Genomic DNA, 20581 nt, shown 5'->3' with positions numbered 1-20581 from the left:
GATTATTACATGCTCTTCATTTAAATGGTGGAGGAATCAAGATCGAAGTAATTGATTTTCATGGGAAGTTTGATGTGGAGGATTATCTGGATTGGGAAGCTAGTTTGAAAAATTACTTTGAATGAAAACCTATAGTAGAAAATGGAAAAGTGTTATTTGTAATGATGAAATTGAAGGTACCATAGTTCAGTGGTGGAAAAGAGTTGAAGTGCACAGTGCACGACAAGGGAAGCTTAAAGTCAACACTTTGGAGCATATGAAAAGTAAATTACGAAAGTAATTTTTACCTGTTGATTATACTACGGAATTATATGAAAAGTTTCATTGTTTGAAACAAAATAACATGACCGTTGAGGAGTATACATCGGAGTTCAATAACCTATCAATTCGAGTTGGGTTAACTGAAAATAACAAACAAATTACTTCTCATTATCTTGCTGGTTTAAATCATTCTATTAGAGATGAGATGGGAGTAGTTCGTTTGTACAATATTAAAGATGTTCATTAATATGCTTTAGCAGTGGAAAAACGAGTTTCACGTTATGGTGCTAGAAAGCTCTTATATGGCACTGATTGGCAAAACAATTCTAGAGCAAGACAAGGTTACCAAACATCCTAACAAAATTATCTAGAGGCTACCACAACTAAAAAAACTAATGGAGGTGCAACCAATGTTGAAAAAAGCAATTAAGGCAAAAGTATAATGCCTTATGATAAACAAAACAGTTATGGTTCTTTTACAAATAAAAGAGGCAACAATTCTTAGATTCGATGTTTTACTTGTGAGGAGAAGGGACACATTTCTTTTGTTTGCCCACAATGAAAGGTGAACTTAACAAAATTTAGGGAGGAATTAGAACCCATTTATGATTAATATGATGAGGAAACAGAGGAAATTGATTTGTATCCTGCACAAGGTAAGTCCTTGGTGGTACGAAAGTGATGACTACAACAATCAATGAGGAAGCAGAAGATTGGAAGAGACGACGTATTTTTCGCACACATGTTGTTTATGAAGGTAAAGTTTGTGATCTTGTTATTGATGAAGGAAGCATGCAAAATATTATTGCAAAAGAGACAACAGATAAATTGAAACTTCCTACAAGCAAACATCCTCATTCTTACAAGATTAAGTGGCTAAAGAAAGGACATGGGGTACTAGTAACTACTCAATGTTTACTGAAATTCACTATAGGTTGTAACTTGGATGATGAGGCTTTATGTGATGTTGTGCCAATGGATGTTAGTCATATTCTTGTTGGTAGACCTTGGTTGTATGATCATGATATGGATCATAAGACGAAACCAAATACCTATTCCTTCCACCAGGACAACAAGAGGTATACTTTATATCCTCTTAAAAAAGAGTCTAAGCAATTAGCAACTTCAAGCCCCACAAGCAACAAAATCAATAAAATCACTAGGTATTTATCTATTGAAAATTTTGAAGTTAAAGGTAGTAACAAAGAAGAATTGAAACAAGTGAATTCAAACGTCTATGAAGAGTATGTCAAAGCCTACTCGTCGAAGTCGAGTTTTTTCTGACCCCAAAGGGACTAATGCAAGCGCATCTAGAATTCTATTTTATTTAATAATTTTGTTAGCTTAGGATTTTATTTTTTTTATTTTATTTAGTTTGAGATTTATTTTTGTATCTTTATTAGAATTTTACATCATGTTTGGCTAGGGGAGTGGCTAAGCCATTTCACTTTTAATCCTTAAAAAAATTTTCTTCCCTTATTTTGTTTGTTTTTGGGAAAGGAATAGCTATTCCAAAAGATTGACTATTCCTCAAAACTTGGCAAAACCTTCGAATAGTTAATACCACATTCTCCCATGGTATTAGCTATTTCACACCCATAGGACTAACATCCAAACACTTTGGATTATAATGTCCTTACTTATTTACAAAAATTACAAACTTAAACTTATAAAATTAATATTTTAAATTAAAAAATTATTAATATTTTCATATTTTAATATAATATATATTAAATTATAAATAAAATATTAATTTTTAAATTATTAAGTGAAAATATAAATTTAAAAATAAAAAATACAAATAGAGAAAAANATTTTCCTCACCTAGGGATATCTCAGGAAGAACTTGTCTCTACAAGCTCTTCGAGGAAATCCCATCATCGAAATTCTCGCCCTATTAACAAGATAAAATGTGACATGTTATGACAGTATAAAAGGATGACGTCTACATGACCGCACTTATTAATTTAATTGGTTCGTAATTTATACAATAATATGTTTAATAGTTTAGGGTGATTTATTGTCTTATTTACATATTTTATTATTTTTATTTTTATTATTTATTTTTTTAATGTATATTATTATTTTATTATTTAATAAAAATTATTTAAATTAATGGGTATTGAAGTATAAAGTTCGAATTTATCCTGACGTTTCGATGAAAATTCGTCTCAAACTCCATACCTAAGTAACCCACCTGAAAGAGGCAACTATTTACCCTTTTTAGGTGAACTCACTCAAATAATCATTTCATTATTTTTTTATAACAATTATATTTACATCATGTATTTTTTTATTTATTATATTTTAACAACGATTATTTGACTTAACGGGTATCGAAGTTTAGAGTTCAGATTTATCCCAACACTTCTGTGAAAATCTGTCTCGAACTCCGTACCTAAATAACCCACCCGAAATAGGTAACTTTTTGCCCTTTTTAGGTGAAATCACTCAAATAATCATTTCATTTTTCTTATAATTTTATATTTGTATCATAAATTTATATATATATATATATATTATATTTACAAGTATCTAAATATATTTATAATATAAATATTTCTTTCTTTCTTTTTGTTTTATCTTATTCTTCTCATTCACTTATCATTTTTATTTTTTTTATTTATTTATTTTTTGTTTATTTTGATTTTTTATTCAAGAGGTTTCTTTAAAGCCAAATTATTTTTTATTGTTTCAAACACAATCAAACCCATTCAAACCTAATTGTTGAGTTCAAAGTGTCTTAATCCTTCTGGCTACATCACTATAAGAAATGTTTTATCTTTCCAGAGGTGATAATTTCTTTGTTTCAATTCCCAGATTTTAAACAAATCGTCAATGGCTTCTAAACGGATCACCAAGGAGTTGAAAGATCTGCAGAAGGATCCTCCTGTTTCTTGCAGTGCAGGTTTGTTTCAGTCTTTGTTTCCTCTATATATTTCCCTCTATTACATTTATCGATTTTGGGGTCTTATAGATCAACTAGAATTGTTTGAGGACAATTTTTGTAGACAAAAACGTTTATGAGCTTGAAGAATAGTGTTTTTAGCTTGTCTTGTTCATATATAGATTCACTGGCTTGGTCTTGTTCATAGGTCCTATTGGAGATGGCATGTTTCATTGGCAAGCAACGATTATGGGTCCAGCAGATAGCCCTTATGCTGGTGGGGTGTTTTTGGTGTCAATTCACTTTCCTCCTGATTATCCCTTCAAGCCACCGAAGGTAACAAGCAACACAATTGATCATATCTGAATTAGATTAAGATTGTTATCCTATACACCGATGAGTGAGTAAACCTGTCTTTACAATGAGTTTGCGCAGGTGGCCTTCAAGACAAAAGTTTATCACCCAAACATCAACAGCAATGGTAGCATCTGTCTTGACATTTTGAAAGAGCAGTGGAGTCCTGCCCTTACAGTCTCAAAGGTAACTTCCATTGTTACCCTTTCCCTCTTTATTTTCACCTGATATGTGTCAGCCTTTCTAAACCGGTCGGTCATGAACAAAATTTTTGCAGGTCTTATTGTCGATATGCTCGTTGCTGACGGATCCTAACCCAGATGATCCTTTGGTACCAGAAATTGCACATACATACAAGACTGATAGAGCAAAGTACGAGTCTACTGCTCGATTCCTGGACCCAGAAATATGCCATGGGTTAAAGACTTCGATGGTTGTGAGACTGCTTATGCCTACTGCCCATGGTTGCTACGTGTGTGCAAACTACTTTAAATTTACCTCATTTTTTACGAAGAGACATTAAGTTGTATGGTTTCTTTTTCGAAGTAATTAAATTTAATATTACAAACCTTTGCTTCATCTATTTCCTTAAGATGATATTGATGTGCTTAATGATGAAACCACAAACCACTTCATTACACGTAGATTCTACAAACATGGAAAATCAATTTCCTCTCTCTGAACAATTTGATTCATGTGCAAAAATTCAAGAAAAGAAGGAACAGAAGAAATTATGTATTATATATTGACAAGTTAAGGGTGAAAAGATATCAACATGGGAAACCAAATCCCAAACCGAAAACCTTACCAATCCCTTCCTTTACTAGCACCTATATAAACTGTTGACGGTTCATCCCACACACTAATAACTAGGTACAAAAGGATGGTTACCTGATGATAAGAAATGAAAAAGCAGTCAAAAGCAACAAAAACCTGCTGTGATTGTCACCCTGAAACAGATTTATCCACTTACATTTGCTTTACTCCTAGCATCTGCTGTGGAGGTGGTTCACCTCATTCTTCAGCTTCTAGGGGTTCAAGAATGTGGGCCCTATCATTACTAAGCCCCAATGCTATTTGATTTGGGTTATTAGATGGATGAGCTGCAATAAAAAGAGGGTAGACCTGTAAGCCATGTATAAAACAGTTTTAATGGGATGAATGGAGATAGAAGAGGAGCTACAAATTGCTCTTTGTTTAAAGTCTTCAGCTGGTACGGGGTTCTGTATGTAAGCAGTTACATTAATCTGACATCTTACATCTAGTGTTGTAGAGACAAGAAACTTTATACATCCAGTTTTGAAGCTAATATATATTGACTGAGCATTTGAAGAATAGGTTGCAGATGTGATTGGAAGGTCTGCTTCTTTAGGAACCCAATGCAACAGAAAACTCACTCGTACAGATTGAAGACTACTATTACTATATGAATCTATCTGAAGTTTCTGAATTGTTTGTATCAGCTGAATAACATGATTCAGTAAGGGTGCTTAGTATATGCCTATCAGCCTTTCATGGACAGCAAGCAGGTGAACCTGATCTTGGCGAAACTAAATAAAGTTGACCACTGAAGGGTCTACCGCCTGCCCAAAGACAACACATAAACTTGCTTGCTAGCTTTTCCCATCCATTTGCATTCCAAACGCACAGCAGCATAACATTCAAGCTCACCATGTCATGTATTCGTTCTTAATCATTAATACAATTGAAGTTGAAAATCATAAGGAACCATGCAATAATATTTAAGTGTAACATGACATCGAATCATCTAAAAGTTCTTTTTTGAAAGAAAAAGGAGGTTGAAGGAAGGTGTGGGGGGGGGAGGGAGAAGAAAGTTAACCCTGCAAACTCAATGCCCATCAGAACCATAAGCAAATACACTTACTCCAGGGACTCTATATAAAGCAGGAAAAAGACCCAAGCGAAAATGATAACTTTAAGAAAAAAGTTAAAACTAATATGGCTTTCTAATTGCTGATATGGCCTGCTTTGGATGAACACAAACTAATTAATAACTAGGGTAACCGAACCTGAAGGCGTACAAACAACTAACCTGGGAACCAGCTGCTGCTGATTCAAGCACATTTAAATTGTGAGAAAAGGCCAGGCATGTGCTATGCTTTTGATGACATTCAGGCTTGGCTTGATTCTATGGAAACATGGATTGTAGCAGTGGAAAATATCAACAAACTTATCATGTTTGTAAAGCCCGATCTTATAAAATACTATTCATGACAAACATGTGATGATAGCATGATTGAATGCTAGGAGAGTCCCGAAAAAAAAAATTACAAAANTATTTGAGAGTTATTGAACCTTAGAATGTCTTAGAATGGTGATTCGGAGTTCAAAGATTAATTTGGAATCCAATTGAAAATTTTTATAATGTAGGGGGCAAAATGGTCATTTTGCCACTCGAGGGCAAAAATTGGAATGTTCGACAAGATTTTTGATCAAGTTTGATTATTTGGAGCATAATTTGAATTTGAGAAGTGAAAAATTCCAATTCCGACATTTTTCCTAGAATAAGGGAAAACCGATCATTCCACGTGTCCATGAGGACGTAATAGGAAATTTTAAAATTTTACACCACCGTGACACTTGTCAAGCCCATGAATTTCACCTATTATCATTTTATACTTAGGATAATTAAGGTATTATATGTGGTGGTAAGAAAATGCTTAATAGTTAAGATTTAACTATGAACCATTCACATGTTGACACGTGTCAAGCTTTAATTCTTTTATAATTTTCTTTATAAATCAACATAAACCTCTCCCAAGTCTTCTTTCATTGCCGTGGAAGCCAAAGAAAAGGGGGAAAAGAATAGAAACAACCCTTGAGGAAGAAAATTCAAGAGAAATTTATCGGTTATCGAAGAACGAAGCGATTTGAGGTAAGATTTCGCGATTTTAGCTTAAGATTCACCTCTCCCATGCTTTCTTTTTCATTTTCTATGGTTGAAACCCAAACTTTCATGAAGGAAGTCATGTTGGCCAAATCAAGGGGGGGAAGTTTTGATGATGGCTTTTGTTAGATTTCATGCTATCTAGGTGTTTTTAGTTGTTTTGTGATATTCGGTATGAAAAACAAGCAAGAAAACCACATGTCCTTCACTAAACCCTCCTTAGCCAAATTTAATAGGGGATATGTTGATGATGAATTTTGTTATATTTCATATTATTTAGCTCGTATTTGATGATTTATGGTGTCGGATATCGACAATGGTTATCGAAAAAGTATAGTGCCTTTAGTAAACGACTTGAACAACTATGAGAAAATCATGGTAAATGGACTTGAATTTGATTTCTAATGATATATACAGACTTATTGGACTGTGTTGACACTGATTAGCACGTTAGCTTGGAATCGAAATGAGTTTCGGATGTGATCATTTAAGTCACAATCAAGTTCATTGAGGTACTTTGGTTGTATTTGGAGTATCGAAAGTGTAATGAATCTATTTGGAGTTGAATAAGATGTTTTGGCTAATTAAACAGTGTATAGTGCAAGTTAGGTTGAATACCATTTTAGTCCAATAACAATTGAACCTACGTAGAACACCATCTTTAAGTGATTATTCGAACATTTCTCATTCAATTTCATGCATTCATATAGAGCCTGGAATAGTTTTATAATAGTTTGGCACAAATGTATTGAATTACTTGTTGTGTATTAGGTATAGATGGTGAGCCCTCTGGTAAGGGTAAGGATATCGTACACGAGGACCAGGAGTAGGAGTACTCTCGTTATTGTGAGTAATCATACTATCATCTTAACTATCTAAAGTAGTTTATACTCGTTTTTATGATTTTAAAGAATAAAGAACTTAAATTGTAAACTATTATGTTTTATAACTGAAGTGTTGGTTAAATGAAATGAGATTCATAATTTGGTTTGAAATTGAATCCTGGTTTTGGAAATTGAGTAAGCGGAGACTATACACTTGTGTTATATATATGTTTTGACTATTGTTAGTTGTGCCGACCCTGCTTTGTAATAAATGTATTGGCATAACGGGATTTGTAATTGACATGTGGTTGGAATTGATGGCTTATGACAATTTGATGGCTTATGACAATGTGATGGCATGAATGGCTAGATTTGTGTTTATGTGGAATATATGAACAGTTTTGTTTTACCTTGACAGGCTGGGTAATATCATATTAGCCATGTCATACTGCCGAAATTTTATTGATTTGGTGGGGTAATTGATTAGCTTGCTGCAATAGGCGGGTTTTCGTGGGCCGGCCTATTAGAGGGGCACGGTAAATCCCATCATATTTTACCTTAGTATGAGAGGCACGGTGGGTATCTCCTAAGGTAGTTTAGAGTTCACTTCACGGCGAACCACCACGTGAGGGTGAAACTTAGCCAATGCCAAGGAACGACTATGTTTTTTTTTAATATAAAAACATGTTTTATGTGTATTTGTTATTTTAACAGCCTTGGTGAACTCGGTTGGATGCCCTACACAAGGTGTCACCGAGTACAAGTTTTGGCACGAGCCAAGTTTTTAAGAGAGTCATAAGCCTTGTTGAAAGTTTTTTGAAATGTAACTGTTTTATATGGGTTGAAATGAGTTTTAAGGTTATGAATCATATTATGATGAGAAGTTTTAATTGTCTCCATTTACTCGGCTTTAGATGTTATAGATGAACTTTACTTACTTACTGGGTTTATAAAAACTCACCACCCTTATTTCACCCATTTCTGGCTCAGGGCAATCTGTAGACCATCGATTTTGTCGAGGGTTTGCTTTTGGATTCGTACCATTAGAAATCATAGGTTTACAGTCGTGTTTATTTTTGTTATTTTGGGGCTCACATGTCATTGTAGAATATTTTTATATACCTTGGCGTAGTGTGCTATTCTATATATGAATTTATTTTGTTATTACTTTTTATTAACTATTTACGTAGAATTTTATAAATATTGTTTCATATGAAAGTGGAATATTTTATTCAATATTTTTATTTAGTTTGATTAGATATAATTTCACTTTAAATGGATGATTTTTAGATATGAAATGTATATTTTTCATTTATATATTATATTTTAAGCAGGTTTCGAAATTTTTGGGTAAAATGACAAAAATACCCCTGTGCAGTAGAAATTACTTTTTGATTGTCTTTGATTTAAAGATAGTATATATTCCCTTTAAATATGATATTTAGTAACTGCTTCTCACAGGGGAGGCGGAAAACTGATGCTAGAGTCTTGCGAGGTTTCGGTTGATATACCGCGTAATGAATATTTACCAAGACTTCACGACGGTTGTTCACGGGCTCGAAGAGAGTGCCGGGTCATGACAATGTTAGAGAGCAGAGACAATGTATTCGGATAGAAGAGTCATTGAAGCCGATAGCAAAATTATGCTCGTTAAAGAAAGTAAACTATAAAATTCTGTTGTTTCTTTTGGGAAAATTCAGATTCCAACTATGCATGCTCCAGGAGATGCAGGAAAGCATCGAGAAAGAATTTTTGCCACAGAGCATGCCAGACTTGCTGCAAGAGATGTCACTGCGTTCCACCCGTTACTTATGGCCACAAGCATGCCTGTCCCTGCTATGCAAGGCTCAAAACACATGGGAATAAGCCCAAGTGCCCCTGATTTCAAACCCACAATCAGGTATATTTGGATCATGAGGATATCTACCATCTGCTGTAATAAGGGAAAATATTCCCACCAGTTCTATACTTTGAACTACTAGCATTTAGTGCTCATTTGGGATTGCCTGTTCAGGATCATCATTTCAATGATCAAATTTCATTATTGCTTAAACTTTATTAGTTTTTATTTCAAGTTATTATTCATGCAGAAAGGAGCTAAGTCTCTGCTTAAAGTTTCAATCAAAGCTGCCAATAGATCTGCAAAAACATCAGAAACAACTATAACTGAAACTGCAATTTAAGGTTTCCTTTGTTCCTCGGATGTAAGTGTATATGTTAGGGGTCATGCGTTTGTCCTGGGTAAGTCTCTTATTCCTCCTACGTTATCCGACCTAGCATGAAATCATGCTCCATTACAAGTTCAAGTTACCTGATGAAAACAGCTTGTTTGAGTCTCTTAAGATTCGAAACTTTTATTTGATTAGAATTCTAATATACATACAACTTTCAGTAGTTTTATAATTTTAAAATTTTTATTTAATTAGAATTCTAATTTACATACAACATAGAGTAGTTTTATAATTTTAAACTTTTTGTTCTACGTTGACTCCTAATCATATTTTATTTTGGAATCTTGTATTATAAAACTAGGTTTATAGCTTTGGAAGGTAAACATTGTTTTTGGTAGTCTTAAAAAAGGATTTCTTAGAAATTTTATTATACTTTAATTTTCTAGCAATAAAAGAATTGTTTCATTCCATGAATCACATTGGGGCAGTAAACAAAACCAACTGTCTTGACATAACTAGCTAATTAAATCTATCCTTTTAAATAAAATTCTAAATTTAACTTAGGTTCATTAAAAATGACCGGCTTTGATTTAGAGAACAAAATTAGGATGTTAATTAAATTAAAGATAAATATGATGACTCTATGCTGAAATTTAATTTGATAATCTATTGATTTTTAAAATATAATTAGTCAAAATTTGATATTAGCTTTAAATTATTTTAATTAATTAAAGATAAATATGAATACTCATCGATGAATTTTGATCGATAGAATTACAAATTTTTTAAATTTAATTAACTAAACCTAGTGTATTTATCTTAAATTCTTTGAAACTTAATTATTTAATAATTAATTATATAATTGACTTAAATTACATCATCAATTTCACATATCGGTACATGATTCATCACTTAAAAATTCTTTAATTAACTAAAAACACATTGCACCTTTTTGTTTGCTTAAAACACAGAATTTTTTTTTGACTTTCAATTGTTAAAAACATAATAGTTAAGTCTATGATCTCTCCTAATGACCAACATCAAATCCTTTGAGAGCTGGTTGCATTAATATATATAGAAATAATCTTGTTTGAAGCTCAAGGGCACTTGTTTCTATTTCCATGAAGGCACACTTGGTCTGGCAATCTAAATATAGAATCAAAAAGGCACATTATTGAACCATCAATCACACAATTTCAAATACTCTATCAAGTATTTTTTTTTTTAATTGGGAGCAGAGGATTCGAATCATACTCTCTAAACAATGAATCGTGCACCAACCAATGAACCAAATACTCAGATGTAAATGTTTTATCAAGCATATATATGATTCCCACCTAATAATATTATCATAAAGAAATGATTAATTGCTGTTTAGGGAAATCTAAGACTACGAACAAAAACTGCTCACAAACCCTAAAATCATGGTACCTCAGATATAAGAGAAGACAAAGAACAGCAAGTACAAGTGTTGTCTTGGTGCTGGCCATTTCCAAACTTGTTAGGATATATTTCTTTTGTTGTTCCTATTTTCTTCTTTCTCTTGTATTTCTCCCAATTTGGTTCCTGCCAAGATCCTAGCTGAAGGGTTCTATATATATAACGAGGCTAGAGCTGTAACCTTTGGACATGATGTTGAATATGGATCACAGAGTGTTTAGGAACTTAAAACTTCTACCCTAGCCATTTTTTGGAGGTAATAACTCAAGAAATAGCAATTAGTACGTTTAAATCGGGTTTGCCAAGTAATAAAAGTGGGGAATTGTAACTATTAACTATTTGGCCGTAGGTAGAACTCATGGTTTAGTCGGTTCTATCAATTTTTCAAATAAAATAGATTAATTAATTGGAATTTTTTTTATCATATAATTCGATCAATTCAGTCAATCGTTTTTAAAAAAAAATTCGAATAATTCGATTTTCGATCATAATCCACCGAAAAGGTTGAACTGACTGTTTGCTCTCTATTAATTGTAACAAATAATTGAGAAGGCCAGACTTAAACTAAATATGAGTCCATCTTACTATTATTATTTAATAACACTGACTTATTACATGTGACAATAAAACCACGGAAACAGAACTTTTTCCTTTATTTTTCTCTATAACCTCCCGCCCCCTCTCTCTCTCTCTTGATTGACATTAAAGATCCACACTAAAAACCCAGAGATCTAGTATAATAAACGTAAAAAAAAAAAAAAAAATTGGGTTCAAGGGCACTTGAATTTGCCATGGGTCTTGATCTGTGAGCAACAATGGCAGGAATCTCTGCTAGCAAGAGGAATCCTTTCGTAGTTTCAACAATAGAAATTTCTAAGGAAGACGAGTAAGAATACTCCGTCACCAACCAAAATCCATTCTTAGCCTAACAAAAAAAAAATTATAAATTAAGCTAACAAAAAACCTTCAACAAGAAAATTTATTGCAGTAACAATGAATTCTTTAAAATAATATATATATTAACGGATTTAAGATTTTACATGAGAGATGGCTAAAAAGTAATCATACGAGACAATAAATCTATATATCTCAAATTTTATACATATAATAATAAAAAAATTAAAAACTGAAGATGAACGCCACCACCAACTTAGCTCTGCCACTGTTATATACATGTATCGACTACAAACCATCCATGTTAGTTTTCTAAATTATGAGAGGAAATAAAGAAAGGTAATACTAATATAAAGAGCAATTAGAAATAAAATATTAACGATATTTATAATATCGTCTATTATAATTCAATTCAATTAACCTTAAATGAAAATTTTATCATAATTAATTTATACGAGTAAGTTACATTCGAAGATTCATAATTTAATATAGATGACAAAAGAAACACGTTCCGTCTTAATGTTACAGCCTATATATCAATGATAGCTTAAATTAATAAATTAGAACTAAATTTTGAAATCTTTTTTTTTGTCTCAATTAAAATCAAGACTACAATATTAATATATATATATATATATAACTTTATTTTAAATGTGTTAATTAATATATATTTTTTAAAATAAAAAATTCAAGATTTTCACTTTAAAAACAATTCAAATTTCAGAATTAGATATGTACATGGAAATCTAAGTTTGAGGAGAGTTGTGCATGGAAAGGAGCATATGTCTCGTAGGAAACCAAACCCTTATATAAAGTCACCAATCTCACGCTCTTGTACAATTCATAAAACCTTCTCCTCCACTTATACCTCAAACCCTAGCGACAAGATTGATATAAAGATATAGATAGGTTAGTTCTTTGTCTCTATCTCTCTCCTTCATATTAAAAAGGGTTTTTCTTCTTTTCTTTTGTGTTTCTTGGGAGACCCTTAAAGGTATAAATTAAATAAGGGTTTTCTTGATTCTGATGAATGATCTTTTTGATTGGTTTTTTCTCATATGCTTCATGACTATTTAAGATTATTTTATTCAGATTTCATCAAGAATCTATTGAGAGTGTTTTTAGGGTTTATAGAGTATGAGTGATCTTTGCTTCTTGTGTTTTTTATCAGCTTTTTGTTAATGTATTACAGATCTTAGATTCTGGGTTTAGGCTTTACATTAATTAGATTAGTTTTCTTATATGTTTCAGGTGAGATTCTTGATAAAAGTCTAAATTATAAAACTAAAAATCAAATTTTGAGGCTTTTTAAACTATTCATCCTTTATATATAGAAGTAAAGAATATGCAATCAGGGTCCAATTAGTACAATTGTTTGTTTTTCCTGACTATAAGAAATTTTGTTATCTTTCCAAAGGTGATAATTTCTTTGTTTCAATTCCCAGATTTTAAACAAATCGTCAATGTCTTCTAAACGGATCACCAAGGAGTTGAAAGATCTGCAGAAGGATCCTCCTGTTTCTTGCAGTGCAGGTTTGTTTCAGACTTTGTTTCGTTAATATATTTCGTTCTATTTACATATATCGATTTTGGTGTCTTATAGATCAACTAGAATTGTTTTTGAGGACAAGTTTTGAAGACAAAAACGTTTATGAGCTTGAAGAATAGTGTTTTTAGCTTGTCTTGTTCATATATAGATTCAATGGCTTGGTCTTGTTCATAGGTCCTATTGGAGATGACATGTTTCATTGGCAAGCAACGATTATGGGTCCAGCAGATAGCCCTTATGCTGGCGGGGTGTTTTTGGTGTCAATTCACTTTCCTCCTGATTATCCCTTCAAGCCACCGAAGGTAACAAGCAACACAATTGATCATATCTGAATTAGATTAAGATTGTTATCCTATACACCGATGAGTGAGTAAACCTGTCTTTACAATGAGTTTGCGCAGGTGGCCTTCAAGACAAAAGTTTATCACCCAAACATCAACAGCAATGGTAGCATCTGTCTTGACATTTTGAAAGAGCAGTGGAGTCCTGCCCTTACAGTCTCAAAGGTAACTTCCATTGTTACCCTTTCCCTCTTTATTTTCACCTGATATGTGTCAGCCTTTCTAAACCGGTTGGTCATGAACAAAATTTTTGCAGGTCTTATTGTCGATATGCTCGTTGCTGACGGATCCTAACCCAGATGATCCTTTGGTACCAGAAATTGCACATACATACAAGACTGATAGAGCAAAGTACGAGTCTACTGCTCATTCCTGGACCCAGAAATATGCCATGGGTTAAAGACTTATGCCTACTTTGATGGTTGTGAGACTGCATATGCCTACTCCCTATGGTTGCTATGTGTGTGCAAACTACTTTAAATTTACCTCATTTATTACAAAGGAGACATTAAGTTGTATGGTTTCTTTTTCGAAGTAATTAAATTTAATATTATAAACCTTTGCTTCATCTATTTGTTTAAGATGATATTGATGTGCTTAATGATGAAACCGCTTCATTATAAGTAGATTCTACAAACATGGAAAATCAATTTCCTCTCTCTGAACAATTTGATTCATGTGCAAAAATTCAAGAAAAGAAGGAACAGAAGAAATTATGTATTATATATTGACAAGTTAAGGGTGAAAAGATATCAACATGGGAAACCAAATCCCAAACCCAAAACCTTACCAATCCCTCCCTTTTACTAGCACCTATTTAAACTGTTGATGGTTCGTCCCACACACCAATAGCTAGGTGCAAAAAGATGGTTACCTGATGATAAGATATGCAAAAGAAGTCAAAAGCAACAAAAACCTGCTGCGATTGTCACCCTGAAACAGATTTATCCACTTACATTTGCTTTACTCCTAGCATCTGCTGTGGAGGTGGTTCACCTCATTCTTCAGCTTCTAGGGGTTCAAGAATGTGGGCCCTATCATTACTAAGCCCCAATGCTATTTGATTTGGGTTATTAGATGGATGAGCTGCAATAAAAAGAGGGTAGACCTGTAAACCATATATAAAACAGTTTTAATGGGATGAATGGAGATAGAAGAGGAGCTACAAATTGCTCTTTGTTTAACAGTCTTCAGCTGGTACGGGGTTGTGTATGTAAGCAGTTACATTAATCTGACATCTTACATCTAGTGTTGTAGAGACAAGAAACTTTAGACATCCAGTTTTGAAGCTAACATATAATGACTGACCATTTGAAGAATAGGTTGCAGATGTGATTAGAAGGTCTGCTTCTTTAGGAACCCACTGCAACAGAAAACTTTCACTCGTACAGATTGATGACTACTATTACTATATGAATCTATCTGAAGTTTCTGAATTGTTTGTATCAGCTGAATAACATGATACAGTAAGGGTGCTTAGTATATGCCTATCAGCCTTTCATGGACGGCAAGCAGGTGAACCTGATCTTGGCGAAACTAAATAAAGTTGACCACTGAAGGGTCTACCGCCTGCCCAAAGACAACACATAAACTTGCTTGCTAGCTTTTCCCATCCATTTGCATTCCAAACGCACAGCAGCATATCATCAAAGGTCACCATGTCATGTATTTTTTCTTAATCATTAATACAATTGAAGTTGAAAATCATGAGGAACCATGCAATAAGATTTAAGTGTACCATGACATCGAATCATCTAAAAGTTCTTTTTTGAAAGAAAAAGGAGGTTGAAGGAAGGTGTGGGGGGGGGAGGGAGAAGAAAGTTAACCCTGCAAACTCAATGCCCATCAGAACCACAAGCAAATACACTTACTCCAGGGACTCTACATAAAGCAGTAAAAAAACCCAAGAGAAAATGACAACTTAAAGAAAAAAGTTAAAATTAATATGGCTTTCTAATTGCTGATATGGCCTGCTTTGGATGAACACAAACTAATTAATACCTAGGGTAACCGAACGTGAAGGCATACATACAACTAACCTGGGAACCAGCTGCTGCTGATTCAAGCACATTTAAATTGTGAGAAAAGGCCAGGCATGTGATATGCTTTTGATGACCCTCAAGCTTGGCTTGATTCTGTGGAAACATGGATTGTGGCAATGGAAAATATCAGCAAACTCATCATGCTAGAGAGCAGAGTCAATGTATTCGGATAGAAGAGTTATTGAAGCCTATAGCAAAATTATGCTTGTTAAAGAAAGTAAAATATGTACAGGTGGGTGGTGCTTCTCCATATGTTGCCAATTTCTGAATTGTAACAGGAAGGCAAATAAGATATATAAATGAATAAATGCTGTTAAAATTCAGAGATTTTTTTTCAAATATTATGTCACAAATTATGATATTAAAATGAAACAAGATCATGTGAGTGAGGGACCGAGATATAGGGAAAGGGCAGATATAGCTCCAATCTTTGCTGCCCCCATTGCCATGCCTTCACTCTCACACTCTCTCCTCTTTTCCTTTTGTCCTTATACATTGCACGAGCCAAAGAATCAAACAGCTGTATTTTCACCTAATAGCAAAAGGCAACAAAGATTAAAGCAAAACAAGCTTCCAAAATAAGCAATAGTCTTTTTGCTCAAAAACATTTTTCCAGTTGACCCCAACTCCCAATGCCTGTGATTTCCCAGTAAACTTTACACGTGATTCTTTAATGGCAAAAGCCAACAAAAATATCACTGCATATAAATTTAAACGCTTCTCTCTGCATTTCATCAATAACCTTATCATTTCACCATTGCTAGAAAAAAATGAAGCTCTTTGTGGTTCTTGTAGCTGCCATCCTCCTCCTACAGGTACATTGACACTATGAAATGGGATAAACTATTTTCTATTGAAATTTGCTCACTGAATCTTCTTTGGTTTTGGTCAGGCTCTGGTGCAAGCTTCTGCATTTAGCAATAATGCAAATTCTCTGGTCAATGTGAGTGTCCTCTTCAGTCCTTTTTAACTGTCTTTCATGGGCGAAATTTAAGCTCCCCAAGAAATGAAATGACTTTTTCTTGTAGAATTTTGGACCGACTCTGACTTAGCTTAACTGATAGATGAGTACCCCATTTTGAAATTTGACATTTGTTTTGGATTCAGGTGGATGAAGGAAGTGACACGGTAGCTCTTAACAAAACGTATCATAAGAAAATCAGTAAGTATTTTTATTCTTTTCCCATGTATCTAGCTTAATTTATGTCTCTGACCAATTGATAACATTGTCACTTTTAAGAGAGTGTTGCATACGCAAGTAACTAAAAGCTTCTGTTGTTTCTTTTGGGAAAATTCAGATTGCAACTATGCGTGCTCAAGGAGATGCAGGAAGGCATCAAGAAAGAATGTTTGCCACAGAGCATGCAAGACTTGCTGCAAGAGATGCCACTGCGTTCCACCTGGTACCTATGGCCACAAGCATGCCTGTCCCTGCTATGCAAAGCTCAAAACCCATGGGAATAAGCCCAAGTGCCCCTGATTTCAAACCCACAATTAGGTATATTTGGATTATCAGGATATCTACCATCTGCTGTAATAAGGGAAAATACTCCCACCAGTTCTATACTTTGAACTACTACCATTTAGTGCTCATTTGGGATTGCCTGATCAGGATCATCATTTCAATGATTAAATTTCATTATTGCTTCTACTTTATTAGTTTTTATTTCAAGTTATTATTCATGCAGATAGGAGCTAAGTCTCTGCTTAAAGTTTCAATCAAAGCTGCCACTAGATCTGCAAAAACAGCAGAAACAACTATAACTGAAACTGCAATTTAAGGTTTCCTTTGTTCCTTGGATGTAAGTGTATATGTTAAGGGTCATGCCTTTGTCCTGGATAAGTCTCTTAGTGCTCCTACTTTATCCGACCTAGCATGAAATCATGCTCCATTACAAGTTCAAGTTACCTGATGAAAACAGCTTTCTTGAGTCTATTAAAATTCGAAATTTTTATTTGATTAGAATTCTAATTTATGTACAACATTGAATTGTTTTATAATTTTAAACTTTTTGTTTTACATTGACTCTTCTACTTTGGAATCCTGTATTATTAAATTGGGTTTATAGCTTTAGAAGGTAAACATTGTTTTTTGCGGTCTTTAAAAAGGAACATAAAAAATTTTATTGTATTTTAATTTTTTAATAATAGAAGAATTGTTTTATTCCATGAATCACATTGTGGTAACAAACAGAAACGACTATCTCAATGTAATTAGCTAATTAAATCTATCATTTTTAATAAATTTCTAAACTTAACTTAAAAATGTTAGGTCCATGATCTCTCCTAATGACCAACATCAAATCCCTTGAGAGCTGGTTGCATTAATATATATAGAAATAATTTTGTTTGAAGCTCAAGGGCATTGGTATCTATTTCCATGGGTCTTCATCTGTGCATAGCAAGGGCAGACATCCCTGTTAGCAGTAGGGCCTGGAGGCACGCACCCATCATTGCACCTTTGGCAGCCAGTGTTGCATGTTTTATGGCACATCTTGGGCTTCCATGACTTGCTGCACCTGAAGGCACACTTGGTCTGGCAATCTAAATATAGAATCAAAAAAGCACATTATTGAACCATCAATCACATAATTTCAAATGCTCTATCAAGTATTTTTTTTAATTAGGAGAAGAGGATTTAAACTCTGCTCTTTTAAGTAAAGGATTATATATTAATCAATAAGCCAAATACTCAAAAGGCAAATAATTTATCAAGTATATTTATGGATAGATCAAAGGATGCATTGGGTATTTTCTTTAGTCCATTATGTGAGATAGATTCAAATTGTGCAGAGGTTTTAGCTATCAAAACTACTCTACAGTTGTATTCTTCTTCCCCATTGGAAAGGTATGGCAAAAACAAATAAAGGATGCATTATCCTGAAACTTTCTCACCTTGTCTTTCAGCTGCAACCATGATCCCCACCTGATAATATTATCATAAAGAAATGATTAATTGCTGTTTAGGGAAATCTAAGACTAACAACAAAAACTGCTCTCAAACCTTAAAATCATGGTACCTCAGATATTAAGAGAAGACAAAGAACAGCAACTACAAGTATTGTCTTGGAGCTGGCCATTCCCAAACTTGTTAGAAGGATTTTTCTTTTTTGTTGTTCCTCTTTGCTTCTTTCCCTTGTATTTCTCCCAATTTGGTTCCTTCCAAGATCCAAGCTGTAGGGTTATATATATATATATAGAAACTTATATATATAGAGGCTAGAGCTGTAACGTTTGGACATGATGTTGAATATGGATCACAGAGTTCTTAGAAACTTAAAACTTCTACCCTAGAGATTTTTTGGAGGTAATGACTCAAGAAATAGCGATTAGTACGTATAAATCGGGTTTCCCTAGTAATAAAAGTGGAGGAATTGTAACTATTAACTATTTGGCCATAGGCAGAAGCCACAGCAATATCAATTCCTTCGGTTGCCTCTAATAGTTTGATAATTCAGTCGATCTTTTAAGTAAAATCGATTAATTCAATTTTTAATATCGTGTAATTCGATCGGTTCAGCAATTCTTTCAAAAAAAAATCAATTAATTCAATTGTCGATCATACTTCACCAAAAAGATTGAACCGACCGTTTTTTAATTATAACAAATAATTGAGAAGCAAGACTTAGGCTAAATATGAGTCCATCTTACTATTCTTATTTAATAACACTGACTTATTACATGTGACAACAGAACCACAGAAACACAACCCTTGTTACCATTTCCTTTATTTTTCTCTATAAACCTCTCTGTCTGTCCTGATTGACATTAAAGATCCAAACTAAAAACCCAGAGATCTGGTAGAATAGAAGTAAAAAAAAAATGGGTTCAAGGGCACTTGAATTTGCCATGGGTCTTGATCTGTGAGTAGCAATGGCAGGAATCTCTGCTAGCTAGAGGACCATCAGGCACACAATGATCAGGGCACCTGTGGCAGCAGGCAACGCATGTTTTATTGCACATCTTTGGCTTCCATGACTTGCTGCATCTCTTCGCACACTTGCCCGGGCATTCATCAGGAACTGGATATATTTAAGTCATTAGAACAAATTAAGATGGCCAATAACAAACGATACTTAGATATCGACCAGAATCTCTCTTACCCTGTGGCCCTGGGGCTGGGGCTGTTTGAACTTCAGCCATGAGCATTCCCACCTGAAAAATAAAACCAATAGTTAGCAAAAAGGCCAGTCTAATCACGTGAAATCTCTGCTTGACAGAAACATCAACAATGGCATGGGCATTACCTCTGACAGTAGGAGAAGGCAAAGAAGTGCAAGTGAGAGTGTTGTTGTCTTGGTGCTGCCCATATTCCAACTTTCTCAAGGCTGAAATAGAGAGATGATAAAGAGAAAGAGACTGCTTCTGTTTTTTTCCTCTGCTTTGTTTAGTTTTATGGGAACTTGGTTCCTGCCAAGATTCTAAACCCTGCTTTTATAGTGGTTAGGCATGGCCATTGACCTCGAAAGGTTCCTGGGAAACTTCCAGTTCAATAGCACCTTTCCCAATGTTACTATGCCATAATACAGATTTGCCATTAAAAAAAACGATTGTAGCTGTCTAATTGTGTCTGGGAAGCAGGGACGAGGGAGGCATAAAACCCAATCAAGAAGATAAAAATCTTGGCAAAAAACAAAACAATTAAAGATGGTTTGGGTCTTTTTCCTTTATTTGGCGAAGGCATTATCTTCCCAAATAAAGGTACTTTACTACCACCTCCGAATGGTACTTATCATATATAGACATTAGTGCACCGCCTAAGAGTTTTCTTATTATCTTTTCTATTTTGGTAAGTTTTACTTGATATAAATTAGAAGTTAAAATTGTAAAAATAAAAATATCGGGTAGGATTTGCAAGAATTGCTTGCCATATTTATAATACATGTTCTTGACGTAACATATTAATATAT

The 20581-nt window shown here is 33.8% G+C and overlaps 4 protein-coding genes, 1 long non-coding RNA gene and 1 pseudogene across 7 annotated transcripts; 3 read left to right on the top strand and 3 right to left on the bottom strand.

The window, feature by feature from the left end:
• Positions 3066–3924, top strand: LOC18592944 (annotated as a pseudogene).
• LOC18592943 (ubiquitin-conjugating enzyme E2-17 kDa) lies at positions 12523–14210 on the top strand. Of its 3 annotated transcripts, none has more exons than XM_007019914.2 (5): positions 12523–12648; positions 13185–13272; positions 13463–13590; positions 13690–13794; positions 13886–14210. In XM_007019914.2, the coding sequence occupies exons 2-5, from the start codon at positions 13203–13205 to the stop codon at positions 14027–14029; spliced, it is 447 nt and encodes a 148-aa protein (XP_007019976.2). In that variant the 5' UTR covers positions 12523–12648; positions 13185–13202; the 3' UTR covers positions 14030–14210. The 3 variants fall into 3 exon arrangements, with proteins under 3 accessions (XP_007019976.2, XP_017981784.1, XP_017981783.1); XM_018126295.1 differs by lacking the exon at positions 12523–12648 and adding an exon at positions 12698–12733; XM_018126294.1 differs by lacking the exon at positions 12523–12648 and adding an exon at positions 12970–12990.
• LOC18592942 lies at positions 14332–15958 on the bottom strand. Its single transcript, XR_001929132.1, has 2 exons — positions 15669–15958; positions 14332–15232 (listed from the first exon to the last, which is right to left on the bottom strand). It is a non-coding gene; the product is annotated as an uncharacterized LOC18592942 (long non-coding RNA).
• On the top strand, positions 16357–17327 carry LOC18592941 (gibberellin-regulated protein 9). Its single transcript, XM_007019912.2, has 4 exons — positions 16357–16486; positions 16564–16614; positions 16779–16833; positions 16970–17327. The coding sequence occupies exons 1-4, from the start codon at positions 16442–16444 to the stop codon at positions 17149–17151; spliced, it is 333 nt and encodes a 110-aa protein (XP_007019974.2). The 5' UTR covers positions 16357–16441; the 3' UTR covers positions 17152–17327.
• On the bottom strand, positions 17843–19071 carry LOC18592940 (snakin-2). The gene is made up of 3 exons (XM_007019911.2): positions 18692–19071; positions 18567–18597; positions 17843–18215 (listed from the first exon to the last, which is right to left on the bottom strand). Exons 1-3 carry the CDS (start codon positions 18749–18751, stop codon positions 18028–18030), a joined length of 279 nt encoding a protein of 92 aa, XP_007019973.2. The 5' UTR covers positions 18752–19071; the 3' UTR covers positions 17843–18027.
• LOC18592939 (snakin-2) lies at positions 19297–20182 on the bottom strand. Its single transcript, XM_007019910.2, has 3 exons — positions 19919–20182; positions 19775–19826; positions 19297–19693 (listed from the first exon to the last, which is right to left on the bottom strand). Exons 1-3 carry the CDS (start codon positions 19979–19981, stop codon positions 19500–19502), a joined length of 309 nt encoding a protein of 102 aa, XP_007019972.1. The 5' UTR covers positions 19982–20182; the 3' UTR covers positions 19297–19499.

This window comes from Theobroma cacao, chromosome 8, assembly GCF_000208745.1.
Source record: "Theobroma cacao cultivar B97-61/B2 chromosome 8, Criollo_cocoa_genome_V2, whole genome shotgun sequence".
Classification (NCBI taxonomy): domain Eukaryota; kingdom Viridiplantae; phylum Streptophyta; class Magnoliopsida; order Malvales; family Malvaceae; genus Theobroma; species Theobroma cacao.
This window is presented reverse-complemented; position numbering and strand designations above follow the sequence as displayed.

Bases quoted from the DNA above. Each gene is read 5' to 3' on its own strand.
- LOC18592939 (XM_007019910.2), bottom strand. From the start codon at position 19,981: ATGGGCAGCACCAAGACAACAACACTCTCACTTGCACTTCTTTGCCTT. The intron at 19,827-19,918 runs GTAATGCCCATG...TTTATTTTTCAG, and splicing joins GCCTTCTCCTACTGTCAGAG to GTGGGAATGCTCATGGCTGA. The intron at 19,694-19,774 runs GTAAGAGAGATT...AAATATATCCAG, and splicing joins CCCAGCCCCAGGGCCACAGG to TTCCTGATGAATGCCCGGGC.
- LOC18592940 (XM_007019911.2), bottom strand. From the start codon at position 18,751: ATGGCCAGCTCCAAGACAATACTTGTAGTTGCTGTTCTTTGTCTTCTC. The intron at 18,598-18,691 runs GTACCATGATTT...TAATATTATCAG, and splicing joins GTCTTCTCTTAATATCTGAG to GTGGGGATCATGGTTGCAGC. The intron at 18,216-18,566 runs GTGAGAAAGTTT...TTCTATATTTAG, and splicing joins GGTTGCAGCTGAAAGACAAG to ATTGCCAGACCAAGTGTGCC.
- LOC18592941 (XM_007019912.2), top strand. From the start codon at position 16,442: ATGAAGCTCTTTGTGGTTCTTGTAGCTGCCATCCTCCTCCTACAG. The intron at 16,615-16,778 runs GTGAGTGTCCTC...TTTTGGATTCAG, and splicing joins ATGCAAATTCTCTGGTCAAT to GTGGATGAAGGAAGTGACAC. The intron at 16,834-16,969 runs GTAAGTATTTTT...GGGAAAATTCAG, and splicing joins AACGTATCATAAGAAAATCA to ATTGCAACTATGCGTGCTCA.
- LOC18592943 (XM_018126294.1), top strand. The intron at 13,591-13,689 runs GTAACAAGCAAC...GAGTTTGCGCAG, and splicing joins ATCCCTTCAAGCCACCGAAG to GTGGCCTTCAAGACAAAAGT. The intron at 13,795-13,885 runs GTAACTTCCATT...AAATTTTTGCAG, and splicing joins CTGCCCTTACAGTCTCAAAG to GTCTTATTGTCGATATGCTC.